Raw genomic sequence first — 26,445 nt, forward strand, 5'->3', positions numbered from 1 at the left:
GAAATCATACCTTGAAGGCAGAACTCAGTGTGTCAGAGTGAGCAATGAGCTGTCGCCCACTCGTAGCTATGATGTGGGCGTGCCCCAAGGGTCAATACTGGGGCCCCTCCTGTTCAGCCTGTACATTAATGATCTGCCTTCTGTCTGTACTGGGTCTGAAGTTCAAATGTATGCAGATGATACAGTGATATATGTGCATGCAAAGAGCAAACAACAAGCTGCACAAGAACTCACTACTGTAATGGTCCAGGTTACAAAGTGGCTCATTGACTCGTGTTTGCATCTCAATGTGAAAAAAACTGTTTGCATGTTCTTCACAAAGAGGGCAACAGATGCTACTGAGCCAGATGTCTATGTGTCAGGGGAGAAGTTCCATGTGGTATCCGATTTTAAGTACCTTGGCATCATACTTGATTCCAACCTCTCTTTTAAAAAGCATGTGAAAAAGGTAATTCAAATAACCAAATTCAACCTAGCTAATTTCCGATTTATATGAAATTGTTTGACTACAGAGGTAGCAAAACTGTACTTCAAATCTATGATACTCCCCCACTTAACATACTGCTTGACTAGTTGGGCCCAAGCTTGCTGTACAACATTAAAACCTATTCAGTCTGTCTACAAACAGGCTCTCAAAGTGCTTGATAGGAAGCCCAATAGCCATCATCATTGTCACATCCTTAGAAAGCATGAGCTCTTGAGTTGGGAAAATCTTGTGCAATACACCGACGCATGTCTTGTATTCAAGATCCTTAATGGCCTGGCTCCCCCTCCACTCAATATTTTTGTTAAACAGAAAACCCAGACATATGGCAGCAGATCCACAAGGTCTGCCATGAGAGGTGACTGTATAGTTCCCCTAAGGAAAAGCACCTTTAGTAAATCTGCATTCTCTGTGAGAGCTTCCCATGTCTGGAATACACTGCCATCAGACACATATAACTGCACCACATATCACACTTTCACAAAATGCTTGAAGCCATGGCTAAAGGTCAATCAGATTTGTGAACATGGTCCCTAGCTGTGTGTTGCCGCCTTCCATGTTGTCTGTTGTCTGTAGCTTGTGAGGTGTGGAAACACTTTGTTGCTTTTATTAATTTTGTCTTGCTGCTTTTTGTTTTATGTTGCTCTGTCTGTATGCTATGTCTTGCTTGTCCTATGTTGCTATGTCTTGCTTGTTTTATGCTGCTATTGTCTATATTGTAATTGTTTTTAATAACCTGCCCAGGGACTGCGATTGAAAATTAGCCGACTGGCTAAAACCGGCACTTTTACTGAAACGTTGATTAATGTGCACTGTCCCTGTAAAAATAAAAAATAAAATAAATAAACTACAAAGGCACAACTTTGGGGTCAAGTTCTTTATTATATGCGACATGAAGACAGGATTTGTCCAGGACATTAAGACTACACAGGGTCCAACACTGACATCCTACATTATGAGGTGATAACAATGCTGGCTCCTCATCTCGAGAAGGGCCACACTTGGTATGTGGACAGTTGGTACAGCAGTCCCACACTCTTCCAGCATCTGCTCTCCAACAGCACATGGGCCTGTGGCACAATCCAGTTGAACAGGAAGGGGATGCCGGCATTCGGAAGCAGGAAGATGCAGAGGTGGAGTTCAAGGAGAACAGTCAACAGCTGGCACTAAAGTGGCATGACAAACGAGACATCCGAGACATCCGTGTCCTCTCCACTGTCCATACAGCAATCATGTTGGCCACTGGGAAGTTGGACCACCAGACGGGAGAGAGAAAGATCAAACCAGACTGCGTGCTTGACTATAACCTAAAAATGGGGGCATTGGATAAGGCGGACATGATAAACAGCTTTGTGGAATGTGCTCTGAAAACATATTTTTTCCACCTAATCGACAATGCTGTCCTCAATGACCACATAGTTCACCACCAACTAACAGGTGAGACGATTACGGAACTATGTTTTTGTAATTTGACATACAAATCACATACAGTTCCAAAATGCAATTAAATTTACAATATCTCATCCACCTACCCCCTCATCATCCTCACCACTCCCTCTTCCTCCCCACTCCCTCTCCCCCATAGGTAAGGTGATTACCTACCAATAGCACAGAGAGAACCTCATGAGAAAGTTGCTGGAGGAGCATCACACCCTTCGGCGTTCATCAACTTGGGGCTGCAGACAATCCCCTACGCCTCAATGCACGGCAAGTCCCCCAAACTGCTGCTCAAGGGGTGGGGGGTGGGAATGCAGTTTTTATTGTTCAATCACTGAATATTGAAATATGGGTTATGCATATGAATGAGTTGTCAGTCTTTTCTTGTTCTTTTTTTCCCTCTAGTTTGCTGTTCAGCACTACCAATACTTCAATAAAATAGACAACCATTAAATATAGGCCAATGTCTTTTCTTGTTGTTTTCTCTCCCAGTAAAATGTTGTGCTGTTCAAAGAGTATGTTGCCAGCATACAAAAGCTGGCCTCTTTCTTTGGCAAGAAAGAAGTCCAATTCGAGTTATGATGTTGGCAAATAATATTCAATACAGTTTGTGTGTGCGGTTTCTGAAAGTACAGAATAAAGTGGAATTATTAGTAATTACAATGCAATATCAGGATATAGAAATAAAACAATATTAAAATGAAGTAATCATTTGAATTCACAAAATCATAAATATGAATGATATAAGACACAGTAAGAAACAGTAACTGAAGAGCTCCAAAAGGGGGCAGGGCAGTGCAGAGAAGGGCTATGCTAAACAAGCCAAATTAATACACAGGCCATGGTCATGATGAAGCCTGGGCAGATTCAAAGGATACAACAGAAGCTAATACAAGAATGTTGCTAGCTACATAAGCACAATTGAGTATAAAACCATAAAGGTTATGGAATTAGTACCTTGCGTGTCCATGGTTATATAGGAATACACACAGAATACTTTATGTTCCATATATAGCTACATAAGGTGTGCTACAGAAGAAACAACATAACACGATATACAGAAACTATTATGCTAACATAATAAAGCACGCCACTTACTTTGATAGGGACACACAAATGTCCAAAATAGTTACAGTGCCTTGCGAAAGTATTCGGCCCCCTTGAACTTTGCGACCTTTTGCCACATTTCAGGCTTCAAACATAAAGATATGAAACTGTATTTTTTTGTGAAGAATCAACAACAAGCGGGACACAATCATGCAGTGGAACGACATTTATTGTATATTTCAAACTTTTTTAACAAATCAAAAACTGAAAAATTGGGCGTGCAAAATTATTCAGCCCTCTTAAGTTAATACTTTGTAGCGCCACCTTTTGCTGCGATTACAGCTGTAAGTCGCTTGGGGTATGTCTCTATCAGTTTTGCACATCGAGAGACTGAATTTTTTTCCCATTCCTCCTTGCAAAACAGCTCGAGCTCAGTGAGGTTGGATGGAGAGCATTTGTGAACAGCAGTTTTCAGTTCTTTCCACAGATTCTCGATTGGATTCAGGTCTGGACTTTGACTTGGCCATTCTAACACCTGGATATGTTTATTTTTTAACCATTCCATTGTAGATTTTGCTTTATGTTTTGGATCATTGTCTTGTTGGAAGACAAATCTCCGTCCCAGTCTCAGGTCTTTTGCATACTCCATCAGGTTTTCTTCCAGAATGGTCCTGTATTTGGCTCCATCCATCTTCCCATCAATTTTAACCATCTTCCCTGTCCCTGCTGAAGAAAAGCAGGCCCAAACCATGATGCTGCCACCACCATGTTTGACAGTGGGGATGGTGTGTTCAGCTGTGTTGCTTTTACGCCAAACATAACGTTTTGCATTGTTAACAAAAAGTTCAATTTTGGTTTCATCTGACCAGAGCACATTCTTCCACATGTTTGGTGTGTCTCCCAGGTGGCTTGTGGCAAACTTTAAACAACACTTTTTATGGATATCTTTAAGAAATGGCTTTCTTCTTGCCACTCTTCCATAAAGGCCAGATTTGTGCAATATACAACTGATTGTTGTCCTATGGACAGAGTCTCCCACCTCAGCTGTAGATCTCTGCAGTTCATCCAGAGTGATCATGGGCCTCTTGTCTGCATCTCTGATCAGTCTTCTCCTTGTATGAGCTGAAAGTTTAGAGGGACGGCCAGGTCTTGGTAGATTTGCAGTGGTCTGATACTCCTTCGATTTCAATATTATCGCTTGCACAGTGCTCCTTGGGATGTTTAAAGCTTGGGAAATCTTTTTGTATCCAAATCCGGCTTTAAACTTCTTCACAACAGTATCTCGGACCTGCCTGGTGTGTTCCTTGTTCTTCATGATGCTCTCTGCGCTTTTAACGGACCTCTGAGACTATCACAGTGCAGGTGCATTTATACGGAGACTTGATTACACACAGGTGGATTGTATTTATCATCATTAGTCATTTAGGTCAACATTGGATCATTCAGAGATCCTCACTGAACTTCTGGAGAGAGTTTGCTGCACTGAAAGTAAAGGGGCTGAATAATTTTGCACGCCCAATTTTTCAGTTTTTGATTTGTTAAAAAAGTTTGAAATATCCAATAAATGTCGTTCCACTTCATGATTGTGTCCCACTTGTTGTTGATTCTTCACAAAAAAATACAGTTTTATATCTTTATGTTTGAAGCCTGAAATGTGGCAAAAGGTTGCAAAGTTCAAGGGGGCCGAATACTTTCGCAAGGCACTGTATTAGTAAGGAAAACAGCAATGAAGGCAATGGGGGCGCCAGCCGGAAAATGCACCAGGGGTAAATCATTCGGGAAGGTTCTGACTGGAGATGCGTAAATGCTTGCATACTTGACCTGGGGAAACACTGGGGGAGTGCTTGGGCTCTCATCAAGGAGAGAACTTTGTCCGGCTCAGCTAGCTAATATTCATCTTAAATTAAAATAGCATGCCTACTTCTTTGTGAATTAATGAGTAGGTGGAACGCACCTCATTTCAAACCGTTGTTTGAAATTAATACGGTTGGTTGAAAATAATTTGAAATTGACAAGTTGAAACATAGATAATTAGCAGGAAGCTAATTGGTTTGAGGGCAGCATGGGTAAACTGTCCTGTTGCGTGACAATCAAATGTTGGAACAGTGAGCGCATTCTGACATCACGCTCGTAAAAAAAACTCACGCTGTGGGGACCGCTAGAGATATTTGGATGTGAAAATATTAAGGGAATGCCCTGTGCAAAGTAACTTAAACATTTTATGAATGTCATCACAACTGAGCATATTTTGTGCTTTGGGAACCTATATCTTGTAATGTACCCACACTTCTCCCACAACCAAATGAAATGTTCTGGGAACCTTTAAATAACTTAGAAAGGCTGTTCTGTCAACATTCTTGCAACATCGAAGGAATGTTTTGTGCACCCTGATACAAACATTGTCTGAATGTTAGCACAACTGGACAGTTTTAGTGTTTTTGGAACCAAAATCTTGTCATATCCACACAAGGTTCCCACAACCTAAATACATGTTTTAGGAACTTTTAAAGAACATATCAAATGTGCTCTGGGAATGTTCTTGTAACATAAGGGAAATGTTTTTGCACCCTTATGCAAACATTGCACAATCATTCGTACAAGTTGACAGATTATTTTGTGATGTCCCCGCAGTGTTTCCACCAGACTGTTCCCACAACCTAAAGAAACATTCTGGGAACCTTTAAAGAACAGACTAAATGTGTTCTGGGAACGTTCTAGCAACATGGCAAAAGTTTTATACAAACATTGCGTAATCATCAGCACGGCTGGACAGTTTTTGTGTTAGGAGAACATATTTCACAACCTAATAAATGTTCTGGGAGCTTTCACAGAACCAATTGTGGTTTGCTGGGTGTACTCATAGAAATGCATGAACATACATAGATAGCAGTGGAGCCTCCTCAATGGAGGAAGGGGAGGACCATCCTCTTCAGTGAATTTCATATAAATAAAAATGGTAAAACATTATAAAAGTTATCCTAAAACTATACTGAATCTACAGTATTCACAGGTCACCAAATAATTGATTAAAACACACTATTTTGCAATGAAGGTCTACAGCCTCAAAGCACTTGGTAAGGTAGCACCATAGTGTAACTGGTGTAACCGGAGAACAGCTATCTGTCCTCTGGGTATGTTGACTTCAAGTACAAAACCTGGGAGGCTCATGGTTCTCCTCCGCTACATAGACTTATACAGTAACTATGACAACTTCCAGAGGATGTCCTCCAACCTATCAGAGCTCTTGCAGCATGAACTGACATGTTGTCCACCCAATCAAAGGATCAGATAATAAATATAGTACTTAAAGCATAAGCTACAGCTAGCTAGCACTGGAGTGCATATAATGTGGTGGGTAGTTGACTCAAAGAGAGAAAGAGACAATAGTTGAACAGTTTTAAACACATTTTTTGCCAGTAAGGCCCGCCGGTGTAACTGCTAAACTGCTTACTGACTCTATCATGACTGCATGATTGTAGCGGGTTTACTAAAGCATTAGGTCTATTAGCTATGTTAACTATGACGTTACAAATAGCAAGTATGGTGACAACGATGTAGGCTGTGTTTAGCGGTCATAATATGGTTTTGCTTGGAAAGGTTTTTTCACCTGGTCTCATACAGCTGATGTGTTGTGCATTGAAGTCCACAAGCGAATGGAAAAGGTAAGAGGAGGAGAGTGCATAGATGCGAGAAGGAATACAATATGGCTGCTATGAAAGTGTACTGTCTTTCCACGTGATCGGGGTGTATTCATTCCGCCAATTCTGTTGAAAGACATTTCTCAAATGGAAGCAAATGGAACGAAATGGCGATAAACATACCTGAATATGTCTAATAAAAATTATTGTTTGCAACTGTTGGACTTATGATTGCCCCCTAGATCAGCTAGATACAGGCAAGTGTGAAGGAGGTATTAAATGTGTCACTGTCTGTCCATTTGTCACCTCAACATTTTCTCTCAACATGTGTGCACCAGGTTGTAAACTTTCATTCATAGGCTAGGTTGTAGGGACAAGTTCAGTATCATGTAGTAGCCTAAACCTATCAATGTTAAAATGGAATATGAATGAAATCTTAAACGGCACCGACCGCCGCTGTTTAATAGCTGTACTCACGTGAGTAGGCACGGGGCTGTTCCACAGGTCAGTGATCTCACTGAGGTTTTCCGGCAGGTCGTCTTCATGCTCTGCCTGGGCAGCTAGCTCCAGGTTCCGACAGAACGGGTCTAGCCACACAGGGTTGGCCCTGAGAGTCAACAACAGTCTTAGCTATAACCTTACCCAGCTAACACTTCATCAGTCTTATTAAATATTGTATACACAACTGTCAGATATTTAAGATCAGCACTGCATGTATCTGTGATCCTGCAAAAGGAATATGCCCACACATACATCATATCAATGACATGAGTCAAGTGCAATAAAGTAGTGTAGGTTTTAAAATGCATAAACACTGTAATCTATTGTCTCACCCCTCAAATGAGTATTTATTGGTGTTGGGCAAATCCAGGATGTCCATGAGACCTTGCTTCCCTGGAAGACAGAAGATAAACAGGTGAATTATGAATTACAATCACGCACACACACACACACACACACACAGCTAGTCAAACTCGTCCATAGTTCGCCACATCCTGCTGTTAGGCTTGCAGGGACTTTCCCCTCAGTGCTGTCTCTCACCTGTGGATCCTGCTACAATGGCTTTCAGCTTCCTCTTGTGTCTGTAGCATTGAAAAACACACAGACAGGTGGTGAGACGTTCAACATGCTGACATAGCCATGTCAAAGTATCTATCATAGACAGTTTGAAGTAACACCATTACAAATTCCATTGACATGAAAAACATGTTTATATATTTATTTATTTTATTTATCCGCTATTGTACCAGGTAAGTTGACTGAGAACACCTTCTCATTTGCAGCAACGACCTGGGGAATAGTTACAGGGGAGAGGAGGGGATGAATGAGCCAATTGTAAACTGGGGATTATTAGGTGACCGTGATGGTTTGAGGGCCAGATTGGAAATTTAGCCAGGATACCGGGGTTAACACACCTACTCTTACGATAAGTGCCATGGGATCAGAGAGTCAGGACACCCATTTAACATCCCATCCGAAAGACTGCACCCTACACAGGGCAGTGTCCCCAATCACTGCCCTGGGGCATTGGGATATATTTTTTTTAGAACAGAGGAAAGAGTGCCTCCTACTGGCCCTCCAACACCACTTCCAGCAGCATCTGGTCTCCCATCCAGGAACTGACCAGGACCATAGAGATGAACTGAAAGAGCAATCTATACTTTGATACACAAGAACATATTGTAAAACGAAGTGGTTAAGTATGAGTAAGCTTATTGGATTGTATAAGTTAAAGTGGATCAGTATGCTATGTTTGACAATGAGGGTGAAAGGGTGACAGAGGGTGGTGTGAACAGCCCAGTATATCACTGGGGCCGAGCTCAATGCAATCCAGGACCTCTATATCAGGCGGTGTCAGAAGAAGTCCCCAAAAATTGCTAAAAACTCCAGCCACCCAAGCCATAGACTGTTCATTCTGCTACCGTCTGGAAAACTGTACCGGAGCATCGGCTCTCGGAACAACGGGCTCCAAGACACCTTCTACCTCCAAGCGATAAGACTACCAGACTCCTAGATAGTTTGGGTACCATTAATTGACTATCTTGCGCTGACCCTACGTACACTCACTAGACTATACAAACCATATACATTGACACTCCCACACAAAAGCCACACACATTCATGCACACTACATACGCCCACACACACATTACACACACACACACGCAGACCAACACAACACAAACACACATACATACATATTACACACACACACACACTTTTACACTCAACAATTGCTGCTGCTTCTTTGTTATTTATTTTACCCTTATTATTTATCCTGATGACTAGACACTTAACCCTGCAGTCATGTACATACAGTATCTACATCAAATACTTCATACCTCTGCACATTGATTTGTACTGGTAATCCCTGTATATACAGTTGAAGTCGGAAGTTTACATACATTTTAGCCAAATACATTTAAACTCAGTTTTTCACAATTTCTGACATTTAATCCGGGTAAAAATTCACTGTCTTGGGTCAGTTAGGATCACCACTTTATTTCAAGAATGTGAAATGTCAGAATAATAGTAGAGAGAATGATTTATTTCAGCTTTTATTTCTTTCATCACATTCCCAGTGGGTCAGAAGTTTACATATGCCCAATTAGTATTTGGTAGCATTGCCTTTAAATTGTTTAACTTGGGTCAAACATTTTGGGTAGCCTTCCATAAGCTTCCCACAATAAATTGGTTGAATTTTGGCCCGTTCCTCCTGACCGAGCTGGTGTAACGGAGTCAAGTTTGTAAGGCCTCCTTGCTCACACACGCCTTTTCAGTTCTGCCCACAAATTTTCTATGGGATTGAGGTCAGGCCTTTGTGATGGCCACTCCAATAGCTTGACTTTGTTGTCCTTAAGCCATTTTGCCACAACTTTGGACGTATGCTTGGGGTCATTGTCCATTTGGAAGACCCATTTGCGACCAAGCTTTAACTTGGTGATGTCTTGAGATGTTGCTTCAATCTATCCACATAATTTCCCCTTCTCATGATGCAATCTATTTTGTGAGGTGCACCAGTCCCTCCTGCAGCAAAGCACCCTGACAACATGATTCTGCCACCCCCGTACTTCACAGTTGGGATGGTGTTCTTCGGGCTTGCAAACGTCCCCCTTTTTTCTCCAAACATAACGATGGTCATTATGGCCAAACGAGTAGGACTCGTTTTACTGTGGATATAGGTACTTATGTACCTGTCTCCTCCAGCATCTTTACAAGATCCTTTGCTGTTGTTCTGGGATTGATTTGCACATGCAGTATGATGGCTGCGTGGTCCCATGGTGTTTATACTTGCATACTATTGTTTGTACAGATGAACGTGGTACCTTCAGGTGTTTGGAAATTGTGGAGGTCTACATCTTGGCTGATTTCTTTAGATGTTCTCATGATGTTAAGCAAAGAGTTTGATGGTAGGCATTGAAATACATCCACAGGTACACCTCCAATTGACTCAATTGATGTCAATTAGCCTATCAGATTCTTCTAAAGCCATGACATCATTTTATGGAATTTTCCAAGCTGTTTATAGCCCACAACCGTAAGGCTCTCCAGAGGGTAGTGAGGTCTGCACAACGCATCACCGGGGCAAACTACCTGCCCTCCAGGACACCTACACCACCCGATGTCACAAGAAGGCCAAACCGATCATCAAGGACAACAACCACCCGAGCAACTGCCTGTTCACCCCGCTATCATCCAGAATGCGAGGTCAGTACAGGTGCATCAAAGCTGGGACAGAGAGACTGAAAAACAGCTTCTATCTCAAGGCCATCAGACTGTTAGACAGCTATCACTAACATTGAGAAGCTGCTAATAACATACTGACCCAAATCTCTAACTACTTTAAAAATTGGATGTAAAAAATATATCACAAGTCACTTTAATCAATGCCACTTTACATAATGTTTACATATCCTACATGACTCATCTCATATTTATATACTGTACTCTATACCATCTACTGCATCTTGCCTATGCCGTTCGGCCATCGCTCATCCATATATTTAATGTACATATTCTTATTCATTCCTTTACACTTGTGTGTGTATAAGGTAGTCGTTGTGAAATTGTTAGATTATTTGTTAGATATTACTCCACGGTCGGAACTAGAAGCACAAGCATTTCACTACACTCGCATTAACATCTGCTAACCATGTGTGCATGACCAATAAAATTTTATTTGGTGTCAATTTCTGACCCACTGGAATTGTGACACAGTGAATTATAAATGAAATAATCTGTCTGTTATTGGAACAATTACTGGTGTCATCCACAAAGTAGATGTCCTAACCGACATGCCTAAACTATTGTTAACAAGAAATTTGTTGAGTGGTTGAAAAACGAGTTTTAATGACTCCAACCTAAGGGTAAGTAAACTTTAGACTTCAACTGTAGCGCCAATCTTGTGTATTTTATTTGATTCCTCTTGCGTTACAATTGTAATTTTTTTCTTTAACTCTGCATTGTTGGGAAGGGCTTGTTAGCTAGCATTTCACTGTAAATTCTACATTAATTGTGACATGTGACAAATAGAATTTGATTTGAATTACAGTGGGAGGCTCTTACACTGTGCGATAGTACCAGTTCATGAAGATGAATGACATGGCTGCCAAGAAGAGCAACACAGCTAAGATAATGATGGCCATCTGTAGCGTAGTGAGGTCATCAGGTGCTCTCCCGCTGACGGCAGGCTGGACATCCAGGATGTTGTAATTCCTGAAAAGGTTCTTCAGCTGTTCCTTGTTCTCATCAATCATCTGAATCACCCTGTCCATCACAAGACCAGGGAAGGGGAGACAATGGGCTCAGCACAAAGAGGAGTATACTTATACAACATGTTTTTTGTGTAGTAACAATGTAATGACATAGAAATATAATTACTATGATGGGTTCTGACTCCTAAACTTGAAATAATGAGTGCCATAGTCTGGTTTCTACACCAGAAGTTAATGGTTATCTGTAGGAGGAATGTTTATGGTGTGGCAATTAAGCTTGGAATGTACTGTGTAAAGGAAAGGCAATCACATTGTTGCAGTCACTGATATGGTTGGAGAGAGGTGGTTTAGTGAGGAATGGGGTCGAGGTCAGGTCACATTAAGGAACAGTTTACTGGCCGCATCACTTGACTTCCTGCCTAGGAATAAAGATGTAATGTATAGAGGGAAGGAGGACAACACACCCAAATGGAATATATATACTGGGGCTGGTGGAAACATATATTTTATTTATTTTTATTGTACATATTTATTTGTATTTTTATTAAGGGTGGATCAGCTTAATATTGCGAAAAGATTGTTTCTTCCATCAATGTAATTGTCTGCAACATTTCCAATCCCCCATGTCTTTTTTTGGTAAAAATATATACACATACAGTGGGGCAAAAAAGTATTTAGTCAGCCACCAATTGTGCAAGTTCTCACACTTAAAAAGATGAGAGAGGCCTGTCATTTTCAACATAGGTACACTTCAACTATGACAGAAAAAATTAGAAGTAAAAATCCAGAAAATCACATTGTAGGATTTTTAATTAATTAATTTGCAAATTATGGTGGAAAATAAGTATTTGGTCATCTACAAACAAGCAAGATTTCTGGCTCTCACAGACCTGTAACTTCTTCTTTAAGAGGCTCCTCTGTCCTCCACTTGTTACCTGTATTAATGGCACCTGTTTGAACTTGTTATCAGTATAAAAGACACCTGTCCACAACCTCAAACAGTCACACTCCAAACTCCACTATGGCCAAGACCAAAGAGCTGTCAAAGTACACCAGAAACAAAATTGTAGACCTGCACCAGGCTGGGAAGACTGAATCTGCAATAGGTAAGCAGCTTGGTTTGAAGAAATCAACTGTGGGAGCAATTGTTAGGAAATGGAAGACATACAAGACCACTGATAATCTCCCTCAATCTGGGACTCCACACAAGATCTCACCCCGTGGGGTCAAAATGATCACAAGAACGGTGAGCAAAAATCCCAGAACCACACGGGGGGACCTAGTGAATGACCTGCAGACAGCTGGGACCAAAGTAACAAAGCCTACCATCAGTAACACACTACGCCGCCAGGGACTCAAATCCTGCAGTGCCAGACGTGTCCCCCTGCTTAAGCCAGTACATGTCCAGGCCCGTCTGAAGTTTGCTAGAGAGCATTTGGATGATCCAAAAGAAGATTGGGAGAAAGTCATATGGTCAGATGAAACCAAAATAGAACGTTTTGGTAAAAACTCAACTCGTCGTGTTTGGAGGACAAAGAATGCTGAGTTGCATCCAAAGAACACCATACCTACTGTGAAGCATGGGGGTGGAAACATCATGCTTTGGGGCTCTTTTTCTGCAAAGGGACCAGGACGACTGATCCGTGTAAAGGAAAGAATGAATGAGGCCATGTATCGTGAGATTTTGAGTGAAAATCCCCTTCCATCAGCAAGGGCATTGAAGATTAAACGTGGCTGGGTCTTTCAGCATGACAATGATCCCAAACACACCGCCCGGGCAACGAAGGAGTGGCTTCGTAAGAAGCATTTCAAGGTCCTGGTGTGGCCTAGCCAGTCTCCAGATCTCAACCCCATAGAAAATCTTTGGAGGGAGTTGATAGTCCGTGTTGCCCAGCAACAGCCCCAAAACATCACTGCTCTAGAGGAAATATGCATGGAGGAATGGGCCAAAATACCAGCAACAGTGTGTGAAAACCTTGTGAAGACTCACAGAAAACATTTAACCTCTGTCATTGCCAACAAAGGGTATATAACAAAGTATTGAGATAAACTTTTGTTATTGACCAAATGCTTATTTTCCACCATAATTTGCAAATAAATTCATTTTCTTTATTTTCTTTTCTCATTTTGTCTCTCATAGCGGAAGTGTACCTATGATGAATATTACAGGCCTCTCTCATCTTTTTAAGTGGGAGAACTTGCACAATTGGTGGCTGACTAAATACTTTTTTACCCCACTGTACATACTTTTTAATTTATTTTTTATTTTTAATATACCTGTATCATTCCCCGCAAACCTTACCACCCTTCCCCAATTGGAGTAAACTAATATACAATGACACGTAGGCTTCTACCTTCAGTTTATACATATTATACACATTTTACAGACACAATCTATTTTACCATAGTTAGATTTAGTTTGTTTTTAGTCCTTCCTTCCAACCTATATACATTTTACAAACCCCGTATGTTTTACATTGGTTATCTTGTTATTTGCCCCACTCTTCAGCTCCATTCAACCCCTCCCATCTATCTCTTAACACCATCCATTTTGGATTTGCCATATATTTTTCAAATGTGCTGTGATGCTTCACAAAAGTAATGAACCTTCCTATTTCAAAGCTTCTACAGATTGTAAATTAAAGAGAAAAATGTTTGCTAAAATAATTATTATATTATTGATTGATTGACTATGGCTTTTCAAATCACACAATATTGCTATCTGCAGCGTTAGTTCTAGGCAAATGTCGCAATTCTTCAGCCATTCCTGGACCTGTGACCAAAAACGAGCTACATATAGACAGTACCAAAATACATTATCTAATGACTCTGCTTCCTCACAGCAATATCGGCAGAGCTGGGAAGATTGTATCCCCCATATATATATAACATTCTATTGTTTGCAAGAATTTTGTGTAGTAATTTAAATTGAAAAATGTGAAGTTTTGAATCTGGCGTTGTTTTGCGTGTCAATTCATAAACCATGTGCCATGGAATGGGTACATCGAAAATCTCTTCCCAACTATTTTGCAATTTTTCCCAACTATTTTGCAATTTATATGGCACAGCTGTCAATTTTTTGGTCCTTAAAATGAAATTGGTATATGTTTTTATTGATCACACTTTTCTTTAACCATTTATGTAGGGCCGACAGACAATGATGCAATTAGTTGGTTGTATTTTGGGTAGAGCAGACATTTCCATATGTCTGTGTTAGCTGAATGTGTGACATAACTCCACCAGTCCTATTTATGATATAGTTCACAAAATTGTAATTTTTTTAAACATTTCATCGAAAAATGTTTTTTTTTTTATCAATTAGTATATTTGAGTTTAACCACAATATTTGTTGTATTATTTGTTTTGTCTTTTCAGATGGATTAAACTGAAATTGCAACCAACTTTCTAAGGCTTGTTTGAAAAATAACTATATTTTGGAGAATATTTCCTTTTCAAACAACCGAAAGTGAGCAGTTGTAATCTGAATAAAGTGAAAAAGGCCATTCTTGAACATGGGGTGACACATTCCCAACAATCTACTAGAGAACCAGTTTGGATTTAAGTACAACTTTGTATGACTGATACCTTTAGTGAGAGGTCTAATGCTTTAATATGTAATCATTTCTGCCCTCCAAATTCATATTGGTTATATAACTAGGCCCTTTTAATTTTGTCTTGCTTGCCATTCCTAATGAAATTTATTATTTTTTGTTCATATAATTTAAAAAGCATGTCACTGGGTGTAGGCAAAACCATAAGCAAATAGGTAAACTGTGATATGACTAAATCAGGGTGTTTTGTCTTTGTTTGGAAACATGTTTTTGTCTTATGCAGCTATATGACCCAGTGGGTGAATAGACTTGGTTTGAGCATTACTAATCGTCTGTGAGTTTTTACTTGGTTCATTTAGAACCTACACTAAATATGGGAATGGGGACTGTCCGTTCTAGTAATTATATTTCTATAGGTAATAACATGATAATAAACTATACTGCCAGGCAGCAACTGACTTTTCCACATCCAGGATGCGGTTGGTGTGCTTGTTGACCACGTGTATGAGCACATCTGTCTGGGCAAAGTTCACTCTGCCCTTCTTGTCCACGTGGAACTGAGCAGAAACAGAAGAAGAGAATGACAAAGAGTGTTATGGGAGATACACATTTCATACGTAATTTTATACACATGCATGCACACACGCACACACCTGCACACACATGCACACACACTCACACATCCCTCACACCCTTACCTACCTGCACATCGTCCGTGTTGACTATGGCTCCGGTGATGTTGGACAGCAGGTTGATAAACTCCTCCTGGAACTGTCGTACCCGCTCTGGTATCTCGTTGATGACGATCTTCACCCGCTGGTCGTCCCGAAGGATGTAGATGCCCACCATGGCGATGTCACTGTGGCCCGCCAGGTCCCGTGCCAACACCTCCACCACGAAGTAGCCTGGGTCGTAAGCCGTGAACAGGTCATAGGTACGGATGATCCCATCTGTCTCTCCTAAGGGTTATCAACAGGTTCAGGGTCAATTTCACTGTGATTCAAATCAATATTTAGAATTGAAACATATATCCCCTATAGGTTATCAACATTGTTGGAGCCCAATTCCATTTAAATGATTTAGTCAATTCATCACCTTGATTGAAATAGAATTGATCCCAACCTTGGTTATCAAGGAACAATAGGCAGCGAAGGTTAACAACATGCCAGGGGCCAATTCCTTTTCAATTAAATTAATCTCCTCAATTCTGAAATGAAATTGAATTGATTCCAACATTGGTTATCAAGGATTAACAAGGGATACTATACAAACACAGAGGAGATAATAGTCATGCTTGGCAGTAGGCAGTGACTGACCTATGATGAAGCTGTTTCCTATGTCCTCAGTGTCATTGGACTGGAGCTTAATGTAGCGGATGGACAGGACATGGTACAGCACCAGACTGTTGTTCCCTACATCGTTGTCTATGGCCTGTACCCGAATCAGATCTGAGCCTACCTTGGCATCAGCAGCCACACCTGAGAGAGAGAAAGAGAGAGAAGAGAGAGGGGGAATAAAAGTCAGAGAATGCACATAGACACACAACCTCAACACACACACACACACATTTACCCCTCCCACAGTTTATGTACTGTACCTGTAGTGTACTCTAGCTTGGTGAAGCGTGGTGGCTGGTCGTTGATGTCCTCCAGGTAGATTCTGATCTCCTGCAGGGTTGGGTCACGGCTGGGGTCAAGTTCTCTTCCCCAGGCTGACCTTTGACCCCTAGCAGGAGCCCAGTTTCTGTGGCTGGAGGCCTTGATGATGATGGAGTACACTGAGATGTCCTCACGATCCAGATCCTTCTTCACCTTCAGTACGCCCCCTGGGCTCAGGCCAAAGTTATCTTCAGTATCTCCCCCTATAAGGGCACGATTGGAAATCAGTGTTATGTTCATATTCAATAGACAGCAGCACCAACATGCAGCAACCAAAAATATATTTAATTATTCCGTATTAGTACTAATGGACTGATATTTCTGGATTGTCCGGTATGGATGAATCAGTGTGTTTATTTGTGTCTGTGTGTGTAGCGTAGTGTTGTGTTGTCCTCTCCACAGACCTGCTATGAAGAAGTAGACTACAGCGTTTGAGCCTTCATCTGCGTCCACAGCTCCTGTCACGTTACCCACTACTGTCCCTGGAGTAGAGTGCTCTGCCACAGACAGAGTCTGGTACGGCAGGCTGCCTCGCTGAGAGTCAGACAGACAGACAGACACACAGACACACAGACAGATAGATGAGCACACACACACACACAGAGATACATGGCCCAGATGTAAGACAAAATCGTCACACATATGAAACAGAGACATTAGCCTTGTTTATACTTGGTTCTAACATGCATCTTCTGTCCTGATCATTTCCATTTTCAGATTATGCCCACATTTTCAGACAGGTGTAGAAGATTAAAAGACGCATTGTGATCCGATTGTGATCATATCTTCCAGACCACCTCCGGAGGTAGTCAGGCACGCTTTGTATCTGGATGTCTTAGAAGTGTCCTGGACAGTGAAACCATTTAAAACATCATAATCCTGCCTTCTAAAATCATTGACAGGTGGCACCATTTACATATGGCATCAATTTGGGTCTTAGAATAAATAAATACTATTTTGAAATAACAGCTGTCAAAGAATTTGCATACAGGGAGGGATCAGTAACATGTGGCCAGAACGCGGACACAATGGACAGATATGAGACACATTGTAATACCATCTGTTGGCATTTTTCTGAAATTGTGGGCACAATCAGAATGTGGACAAGATCAGGACAAAGGACGTATGTTAGCGCTAGGTATAAAGAAAGCTATTGACTAATATACAAACACAGTACAAAAAACTACCAAATAAAACACAACCCTAATCACAGACAAACATCAAATATCTAGAGATTTAAAAAGGTGGTTTGATCACACAAAAGAAACATAAAAATACTTGGTATAGAAAAAATATTATGGTAAGGTATCAAATGGTAAGGTATAAACCCAGAGTTATACTTATAGCTGAGGAGTCCAGGGATATGTTTCATTGCAATAAGATGAGTCTGAATTAGGGCAGACTGGCGGGAATCTTCCATGCATGAGACACCGCCCAGACTGACATCTTCCTTGCATGAGACACCGCCCAGCTCCCTAACTCTCCTCCACTCACCGGGGGCTTAAAGAAGACAGGCTCGTTGTCATCAATGTCCAACAGCGCAACCTGTAAGGGCTGGGTGGTCTCATAAGGCACGGGCTGACCCAGGTCATAGGCCACAACAATCAGCTGAGGGACAGAACACAGTCCTTAAGTCAGACATAAACAATACACATACACACATTCCTGTCTGGGCTGAATCCTGACATGAAATCCGGCAGGCCTACATTAAACTTGAATGCATATCTCCCATTGACATGAAGGTACACGTATGATTCAAGTTGTCGCTAGCTACAAGTGCATATCTCAAGTTAGAATTGGGCCTAGTCACTCCACTCACACTGTGCAGGGCTTGCTTCTCTCGGTCCAGTTTGATGGCGGTGGTGATGACTCCTGTAATAGCATCAATGTGGAAGTTATCCCAGTCTCTGTTCCCAGCTCCTGTCTGGAGGAAGGCATAGCGCACCTCTCCATTCACCCCTTCATCCCCATCTGTCGCAAACACCTCATACACCAGCAGGCCTGGGGGCTGCTCCTACAAGGGGGAGGACAGACACATTATTGAGATTTTAGATATTCTGTTTGTATGCAACTGCAGAGAATTTTACAGTAGCAATGTGTGTGTGTAGTGGAGCAACACACTGCTAGGGACCACTAACAAACACCATACTGTAGTGCCACCAACACACACACACACACACACACACACACACACACACACACACACACACACACACACACACACACACACACACACACACACACACACACACACCTCCATGATGTGCATGATGGTGCCGTTGGTGGGCCTGACGAACATGGGCCTGTTGTCGTTGACGTCTATGATGATGATGTGTAAGGTGGCGGTGCCCCAGAGGGGTGGTCTTCCCTGGTCTGTAGCCACCACCGTCAAGTTAAAGTGCTCAAAGGACTGCAGCAGACGGAGAGAACGCACCAGACCTGTGTCAGCATCCAGAGAGAAGGCATCTGACAACACCATAGAGAGGGAGAGAGAGAAAATAGTGAGAGAATGTAACCAACAGTTAATCAGAGGCAGGGAGAAATTGAGACCAAACATGTAAATGTTAAACAGTGGGCATACAGGATTTTGTTCCAGCCCAGCACTAACACACTTGATTCAACTAATCAATTGTTCATGAAGATCATAATATGTTGAATTAGAGGTGTTAATGCTGGGCTGGAACAAAAGCCTCTCAGTGTGTGTGTGTGTGTGTGTGTGTGTGTGTGTGTGTGTGTGTGTGTGTGTGTGTGTGTGTGTGTGTGTGTGTGTGTGTGTGTGTGTGTGTGTGTGTGTGTGTGTGTGTGTGTGTGTGTGTGTGTGTGTGTGTGTGTGTGTGTGTGTGTGTGTGTGTGTGTGGTTTGTGCGAGTGTGTGTGTAGGGCTCCAACCTGCCCCCGGGCCCTGCATGCTGTAAGAGAGCAGGCCGTTCTGCCCCTCGTCCAAGTCAGTGGCAGTCAGTGTGATCACAGACGTCCCACTGGGCTCATTCTCAAATACACTGGTCTCAAAGGCCCGCTCTGAGAAACGCGGACGGAAGTCATTCACATCCAGAACGGTCACCAAGACCTGAGAGAGACGAAAAAAATATGATGTGGTCCTGTGTAGATCAGTTAGTAAGAGTGTGGCTGGCACAAGCAATACCAATGTTGTGGTGTCAGGCCCCACAGGGATCATAATAAACATACTACCAATGCTGTGATATATTTTGAATGTACACTACCGTTCAAAAGTTTGGGGTCACTTAGAAATGTTGGATGGATGCTGGCCTTCTAGGCAGAGTTGCAAAGAAAAAGCCATATCTCAGACTGGCCAATAAAAAGAAAAGATTAAGATGGGAAAAAGAACACAGACACTGGACATAGGAACTCTGCCTAGAAGGCCAGCATCCCGGAGTCGCCTCTTCACTGTTGACGTTGAGACTGGTGTTTTGCGGGTACTATTTAATGAAGCTGCCAGTTGAGGACTTGTGAGGTGTCTGTTTCTCAAACTAGACACTCTAATATACTTGTCCTCTTGCTCAGTTGTACTCCGGGGCCTCCCACTCCTCTTTCTATTCTGGTTAGAGACAGTTTGCACTATTCTGTGAAGGGAGAGTACACAGCGTTGTATGAGATCTTCAGTTTCTTGGCAATTTCTCGCATGGAATATTTCTCAGAACAAGAATAGACTGACGAGTTTCAGAAGAAAGTTATTTGTTTCTGGCCATTTTGAGCCTGTAATCGAACCCACAAATGCTGATGCTCCAGATACTCAACTAGCGTAAAGAAGGCCAGTTGTATTGCTTCTTTAATCAGCACAACAATTTTCAGCTGTGCTAACATAATTGGAAAGGGGGTTTCTAATGATAAATTAGCCTTTTAAAATTATAATCTTGGATTAGCTAACACAACGTGCCATTGGAACACAGGAGTGATGGTTGCTGATAATCGGCCTCTGTACGTCTATGTAGATATTTCATAAAAGACCTGCCGTTTCCAGCTACAATAGTCATTTACAACATTAACAATGTCTACACTGCATTTCTGATCAATTTGATCTTATTTTAATGGACAAAAAAAAATGCTTTTCTTTCAAAAACAAGGACATTTCTAAGTGACCCCAAACTTTTGAATGGTAGTGTACATTTACATTCACATTTTAGTCATTTAACAGACACTCTTATCCAGAGTGACTTACTGTCAGTGCATTCAGATAAGTTTACTTATGTTCTACTACAGTATGAATCCCACCTGAACAGAGTTCTCTCGTCGGTTGTTGGGGCTGCCGCCAGGGTTGTCCCTAGCGATGGCTGTCAGGGTGAAGTGGTCTTTAGTCTCTCTGTCCAGTGGAGACAGAATGTAGATGTCACCCTGAGAAGAGAAGGAGGAGGAGAAATGTTATTATTAAAATAAAGTACAGTGAACGGGCCAGGAGGTGTAGTAAACTACGGAAGAGTATTAGGGGCAAGTGAAGTTAAAAAATTAAATAAACAGTGATGGTGGTGGTATTTGGAAAAGTTTATTTTAAATTGTCAACACTGAGAATAGTGGGAATATTTTGAAAATAAAGTCTGAATTACATTTTTAGAATAAAGTGGCAATATTTAGAGAATAAAGTGGCAATATTTAGAGAATAAAGTGGCAATATTTAGAGAATAAACGTGACATTTTATATTGAGAATAAAGTTGATTTTTTAAAAATTAAGTCACAGTTATATTTCAAGATTAAAGCAGTGGATTTGGTAAACTGCATGTTTCCCTGGCTCCCTGTTGCTGTGCTCACCACCATTGTATTGCCTGCAGATAGGTGACGTTGTGAATCTATACCTTATAATTGGCCTAATAACAAGGACATCCTTTCTCTTTTAGCACATAATAACCATATGATTATAAGTAGGCCTATTAGGACCTGGAAGAGGTTGTGCCACATATTTGGTTGAGAAGGAGGAACCACACGGACTCAGATAAGATATTTCATCCAAGTCTGTGTGGTTACATGCAGTACATAGGTATAGACAGGTCGGTTGTGTGTGTATGCAGGTGTGTGTGTGGGGGGGTGGGTCTAATACACTCGTTCAAACAGATGTCACACACACGTACAATATCCTCAAACCAATACCATTCTAACGACCATCATGCATTGTCAGACTGTCAGACATTCAGTTGTTGTTTTGACACATGCCACCTATGGGCAGCCGAACGTTCTAGTGAGCTGAGCGTGTTTCCGGACTGGTAAAAAGAGTCTGACAATGGGAGAGATCGTTTTGCATCGCCGGGTGCCATAGTTATGCCACATATTGTATGGTGCCACCAGTCTGCTTGCAGTTGTCAGTTATCGTCAGGTATGTGGATGATTTTATTCAGGAACGTTTCTTGGGCTACTTTGATGTGTCAAGTGGGCGAGATGCACAGTCTGTTTGACTTTGTGAATTATGAGATTTAATTTAACTTCATGGAGAAACTCATTGCCCAAACCTACTGCACCTGTAATGGAATGGTGATCACCACTCCACTCCGCTACCATTGTTAACTCTCTCCTGATATGAACTATAGCCACGTCTCATGTGCCCACTCATCCACTGGCACGTTGAATGTTTCCTCTCCAAGCACTGTGAGTACCCCTATCAATTTTATCTCATTACTAGTCTGAAGAGAGAGAAAGAGAAAGAGGAGTTTCTAATTGTTTTATTTTTTATATTGTTGATATTGATTTTGTTGATATTGTACTGTAGAGTCAATCACACACACAAACACAATCATATTATTACACATCAATGTTTTTACTCCTTGCTTGGACTAACTCATTATTAGCTCCTTTTTCTAACTGTGTAGTGTATTGTGTCATTGTTTTTTGTCTTCTCAGTCAAATCCTGTCTTGCCCTCAGTGGAAGAGTTGAGCTCTTCTCCAACACCATTCATCCATGATGAGCCTGTCCTGCACTGAAGCCTAACTATATGTGTTATTGTTTTTACCATCAAGGTTCCACCAGCTCAGACCAGCGTTTTAATGAATACTTTCAAGTGATATCCCAAAATAAATTATATTTAATATGAACATCTCAACCCCTGTCCTGCACTGAAGTCAAGCCTCCGAACACCTCAACTCATGCGTCATACCCTCATTCAATCACTGATCCATTCCCAACACTCTGTAAGTAGCCCTCTCATTCCCCATAATATTGTACTATACATGTATTTTTTTATTTAACTAGGCAAGTCAGTTAAGAACAAATTATTATTTACAATGACGGCCTACCCCGGCCACACCCTAACCCGGACGACCCTATGGGACGCCAAATCACGGCCTGTTGTGATACAGCCTGGAATCGAACCAGGGTCTATAGTGCCACTAGCACTGAAATGCTATGCCTCAGACCGCTGCGCCACTCGGGAGTCTTTATTAAATGCTTTAGTTTAAAGTTATTCGTTTTGACGATTTTTGAAACACGCTTTGTCATCTCTGTGCATTCCATGCCTATATCGTGGATCTCCCATCCTCCTAAATGTTCAAGTCACAAACCTCCATTGGTATGTATAGCCACTCCGTTATTATTATTTATCGCCTCCCAATGATATCTTCAGTGTGTACAGACAAACAGTTATTTTTAGCCTTCTGAACTCCTCCTTCATTAGTTGTGTAATACGTCAACTTAGATGAGTTAGTTCATTTTCTTTGAAAGAGAAAGAGTACAAGAGAGAGTGAAAATGAAAGAGAGGAGAGTGTTTTGTGTGTGTGTATGTGTGTCTGTGTTTGTGTGTGTGTATGTATGTGTGTTTGTACGTAAGTGCAGTGCTTGGATTGGACAGGTGCACACCGGTACTGAGTAACAGCACTCTACTGTTTGAGTACTGGTACTTCTTATAGAATATTGGCTTAAAAGTTCAGGCTCCTAAATATAAACAGTACTATCACTGAAAAATGAGTGTCAGCAACAATTTGTGAAGTGCATTGATACGTGAAGAAAAAAAGTGAAGTCCACTTCATGCACTACAGAGTGTGTGTGTGTTTTAGAACTCACAGTGGAGGGAGTGATGCCAAACTTGCCCTCTCCATCTACTAGGCTGTACTCGATGACAGAGAAGAGGCCAGAGTCTGCATCTGTGGCTCTGACTCTCACTATGACCGTGCCCAAGTCAACATCCTCAAACACTGGCTTCTGCAAAGGGACATCAGCATACACACAGACACACACACAAACTGAACACCTTGATGTAATTGGCTCAGAACAGGGCAGCAAGGCTGGCCTTTGGATGTACACAGAGAGTTAAATTAATATTATGCTTGTCAATCTCTCCTGCCTCAAAGTGGAAGAGAGATTGACTTCATCACTACTTGTATTTGTGAGAAGTATTGACATGTTTGAATTACTGGCACACAGCTCGGACACCCACGCAAACTCCACAAGACATGCCAACAGAGGTCTCTTCACAGTCCCCAAGTCCAGAACAGACTATGGGAGGCGCACAGTGCTACATAGAGCCATGACTACATGGAACTCTATTCCACATCAAGTAACTCATGCAAGCAGTAAAATTTGATGGAAAAAAAACAGATAAAAATACACCTTATGGAAAAGCAGGGACTGGGAAGCAACACAGACATGTGTTAGTAGAGTAGGAGCCTGCGGGCACACACTTAATATGTTGTAAAATCTGTTGTAAATGTTTTTAAAAAATTGTCTTAATTTTGCTGGACCCCAGGAAGATTAGCTGCTGCCTTGGCAGTATCTAATGGGATCCATAATAAATACAAATACAAATGTCACTTTGATGTCTTGACTAATCAAATTAAATCAACATTCATTTCACAAATACATGTTACAATATATTTTACAGAAAACAAAAAGAGGACAAAAAAGGGGATGGGGCAGTCACAGTAAACAGTGGCAACAACAAAAACAAGACGAGTGCTGAAACTCAGACCATCACAATAGAAATTATATCAAGAGAGTACTACTAATGGTGAAGCATTTTGCAGTGTATGTTATGAACCAGTATTTTTGGTACCTGGTAAGAGGGTTGTGTAAAGATAGGGTTGTTATCATTGACATCTACTATACGCAGGTAGACAGGAAGCTCAGCCACTTTGGGTGGACTGCCGTGGTCCTGGGCTCTCACTGTGAAGTTCAGCCACTGCACCTGCTCAAAGTCCACCGTCCGGTAGGCTATGATCTTACCTGCACAACAACACAATGGTTACCACAACATTTCTCATCATAAATATACTAATAGAATGAATGATGTTTGCTTATAAAGGCTCATTACAGGCTTGGGCTCCATTATGTGTGTGTGTGGGTGTGGGTGTGTTCGAGACATTACTATTAGCGGGACCTGAAGAACTGCAATATCCTATGTTTCTCAGAAACTTGGCTGAACAAGGACATGGATAATATACAACTAACTAGTTTTTCTATGCATCGGCAGGACAGAACAGCAGCGTCGGGGAAACTCAAGGGCGTGGTGTGTGTCTCTTTGTTAACCTCTTAAGAGGTGGCACTCCTAGTGGCTGATTATTTTAATTCAGGAAAACTGAAATCCATTTTACCTCATTTCTACCAGCATGTCACCTGTTCAACTACAGGCAACATCCACATTGAGCTAAAGGCTCGAGCTGCCACTTTCAAGGAGCGGGACACTAACCCGAACGCTTATAAGAAATTCCGCTATGCCCTCTGATGAACCATCAAACAGGCAAAGCATCAATACAGGACTAAGATCGAATCCTACCACAACGGCTGTGACACTCGTCGGGACATGACAGGGTTTACAAACTATCACGGATTACAGAGGGCAACTCAGCCGTGAGCTGCCCAGTGAAATGAGTCTAACAGACCAGCTAACCCTAACCCTATCCCTGACCCAGTCTGTAATATCTACTGTACATGTTTCAAACAGACTACTCTAATCCATGTGCCCAAGAACGCCAAGGTAACCTGTCTAAATTACTATCACCCCGTAGCACTCACATCTGTAGCCATGAAATGCTTTGAAAGGCTGGTCATGGCTCACATCAACACCATCATCCCAGACACCCTGGACCCACTCCAATTCGCATACCACCCCAAAAGACCCACAGATCACGCAAATTATATTGCACTCCACACTTTCCTTTCCCACTTGGACAAAAGGAACACATAAATTAAAATTATATTAATTGATTACAGCTCAGCATTCAACACCATAGTGCCGTCCAAGCTCATTACTAACCCTGGGATGAACACCTCCCTCTGCAACTGGATCGTCAACAACATATCCGTCATGCTGACCCTCAACACAGGGGCACCTCAGGGGTGCATGCCCCCCTCCTGTACTCCCTGTTTACCCGTGAATGCATCGCCGCATACTACTCCAATATCGTCATTAAGATTGCCAATAACACGACAGTGGTAGGCCTGATCACTGTCAACGATGAGACAGCCTAAAGGGAGGTGGTCAGAGACATGGCAGTGTGGTGCCAGGACAACAACCTCTACCAAGCGGTACCAATACACCATGCCTGGAACCAACAGGACCCTGAACAGCCATAAGACTGCTAAATAGTTAGTTAAATAGTTAACCAAATAGCTACCCGGACTACCTGCATTGACCCTTTTTGTACCAACATTTTTGACTCATCACATACAGTATGCTGCTGGTACTGTTTACTATCTATCTTTTTATTCCTAGTTATATGTACATATCTACCTCAATTACCTCGTAATCTTGCACATCACCTCATACTGATACCCCTTACACATTGTGTATCTATTATTACTTTTATTATGAAGTGTTTTACTTTTCTATTAATTCTCTATTTTCTTTCTCTGCATTGCTGGTTAGTGTCCGTAATTAAGCATTTCACGATTGTTGTTTACAAAGCGTGTGGCAAATTGAATATCACAACACATCTGGGTGCATTTCTGTGAATTTCAACTCTGCCACTGTTAGTGGGTTCCAA

At 41.6% G+C, this 26,445-nt stretch overlaps 1 protein-coding gene across 2 annotated transcripts in view; it reads right to left on the bottom strand.

The window, feature by feature from the left end:
- The window catches only part of LOC110492868 (cadherin-23), a 588,267-nt gene that overhangs the window by 22,721 nt on the left and 539,101 nt on the right, over nt 1–26,445 (bottom strand). For both annotated transcript variants that reach the window (XM_036946709.1, XM_021567341.2), the window contains 16 exons: nt 24,516–24,685; nt 23,528–23,665; nt 20,760–20,879; nt 19,419–19,596; nt 18,785–18,996; nt 18,350–18,544; nt 18,025–18,138; nt 16,935–17,064; nt 16,470–16,733; nt 16,189–16,350; nt 15,575–15,831; nt 15,332–15,429; nt 11,173–11,373; nt 7,648–7,688; nt 7,440–7,500; nt 7,084–7,213 (listed from right to left, as the gene is read on the bottom strand). In XM_036946709.1, coding sequence (XP_036802604.1) covers nt 7,084–7,213; nt 7,440–7,500; nt 7,648–7,688; nt 11,173–11,373; nt 15,332–15,429; nt 15,575–15,831; nt 16,189–16,350; nt 16,470–16,733; nt 16,935–17,064; nt 18,025–18,138; nt 18,350–18,544; nt 18,785–18,996; nt 19,419–19,596; nt 20,760–20,879; nt 23,528–23,665; nt 24,516–24,685 — 2,471 coding nt within the window. The remainder of the gene's footprint in view (nt 1–7,083; nt 7,214–7,439; nt 7,501–7,647; nt 7,689–11,172; nt 11,374–15,331; nt 15,430–15,574; nt 15,832–16,188; nt 16,351–16,469; nt 16,734–16,934; nt 17,065–18,024; nt 18,139–18,349; nt 18,545–18,784; nt 18,997–19,418; nt 19,597–20,759; nt 20,880–23,527; nt 23,666–24,515; nt 24,686–26,445) is intronic.

This window comes from Oncorhynchus mykiss, chromosome 16 (genome assembly GCF_013265735.2).
Source record: "Oncorhynchus mykiss isolate Arlee chromosome 16, USDA_OmykA_1.1, whole genome shotgun sequence".
Classification (NCBI taxonomy): Eukaryota; Metazoa; Chordata; class Actinopteri; order Salmoniformes; family Salmonidae; genus Oncorhynchus; species Oncorhynchus mykiss.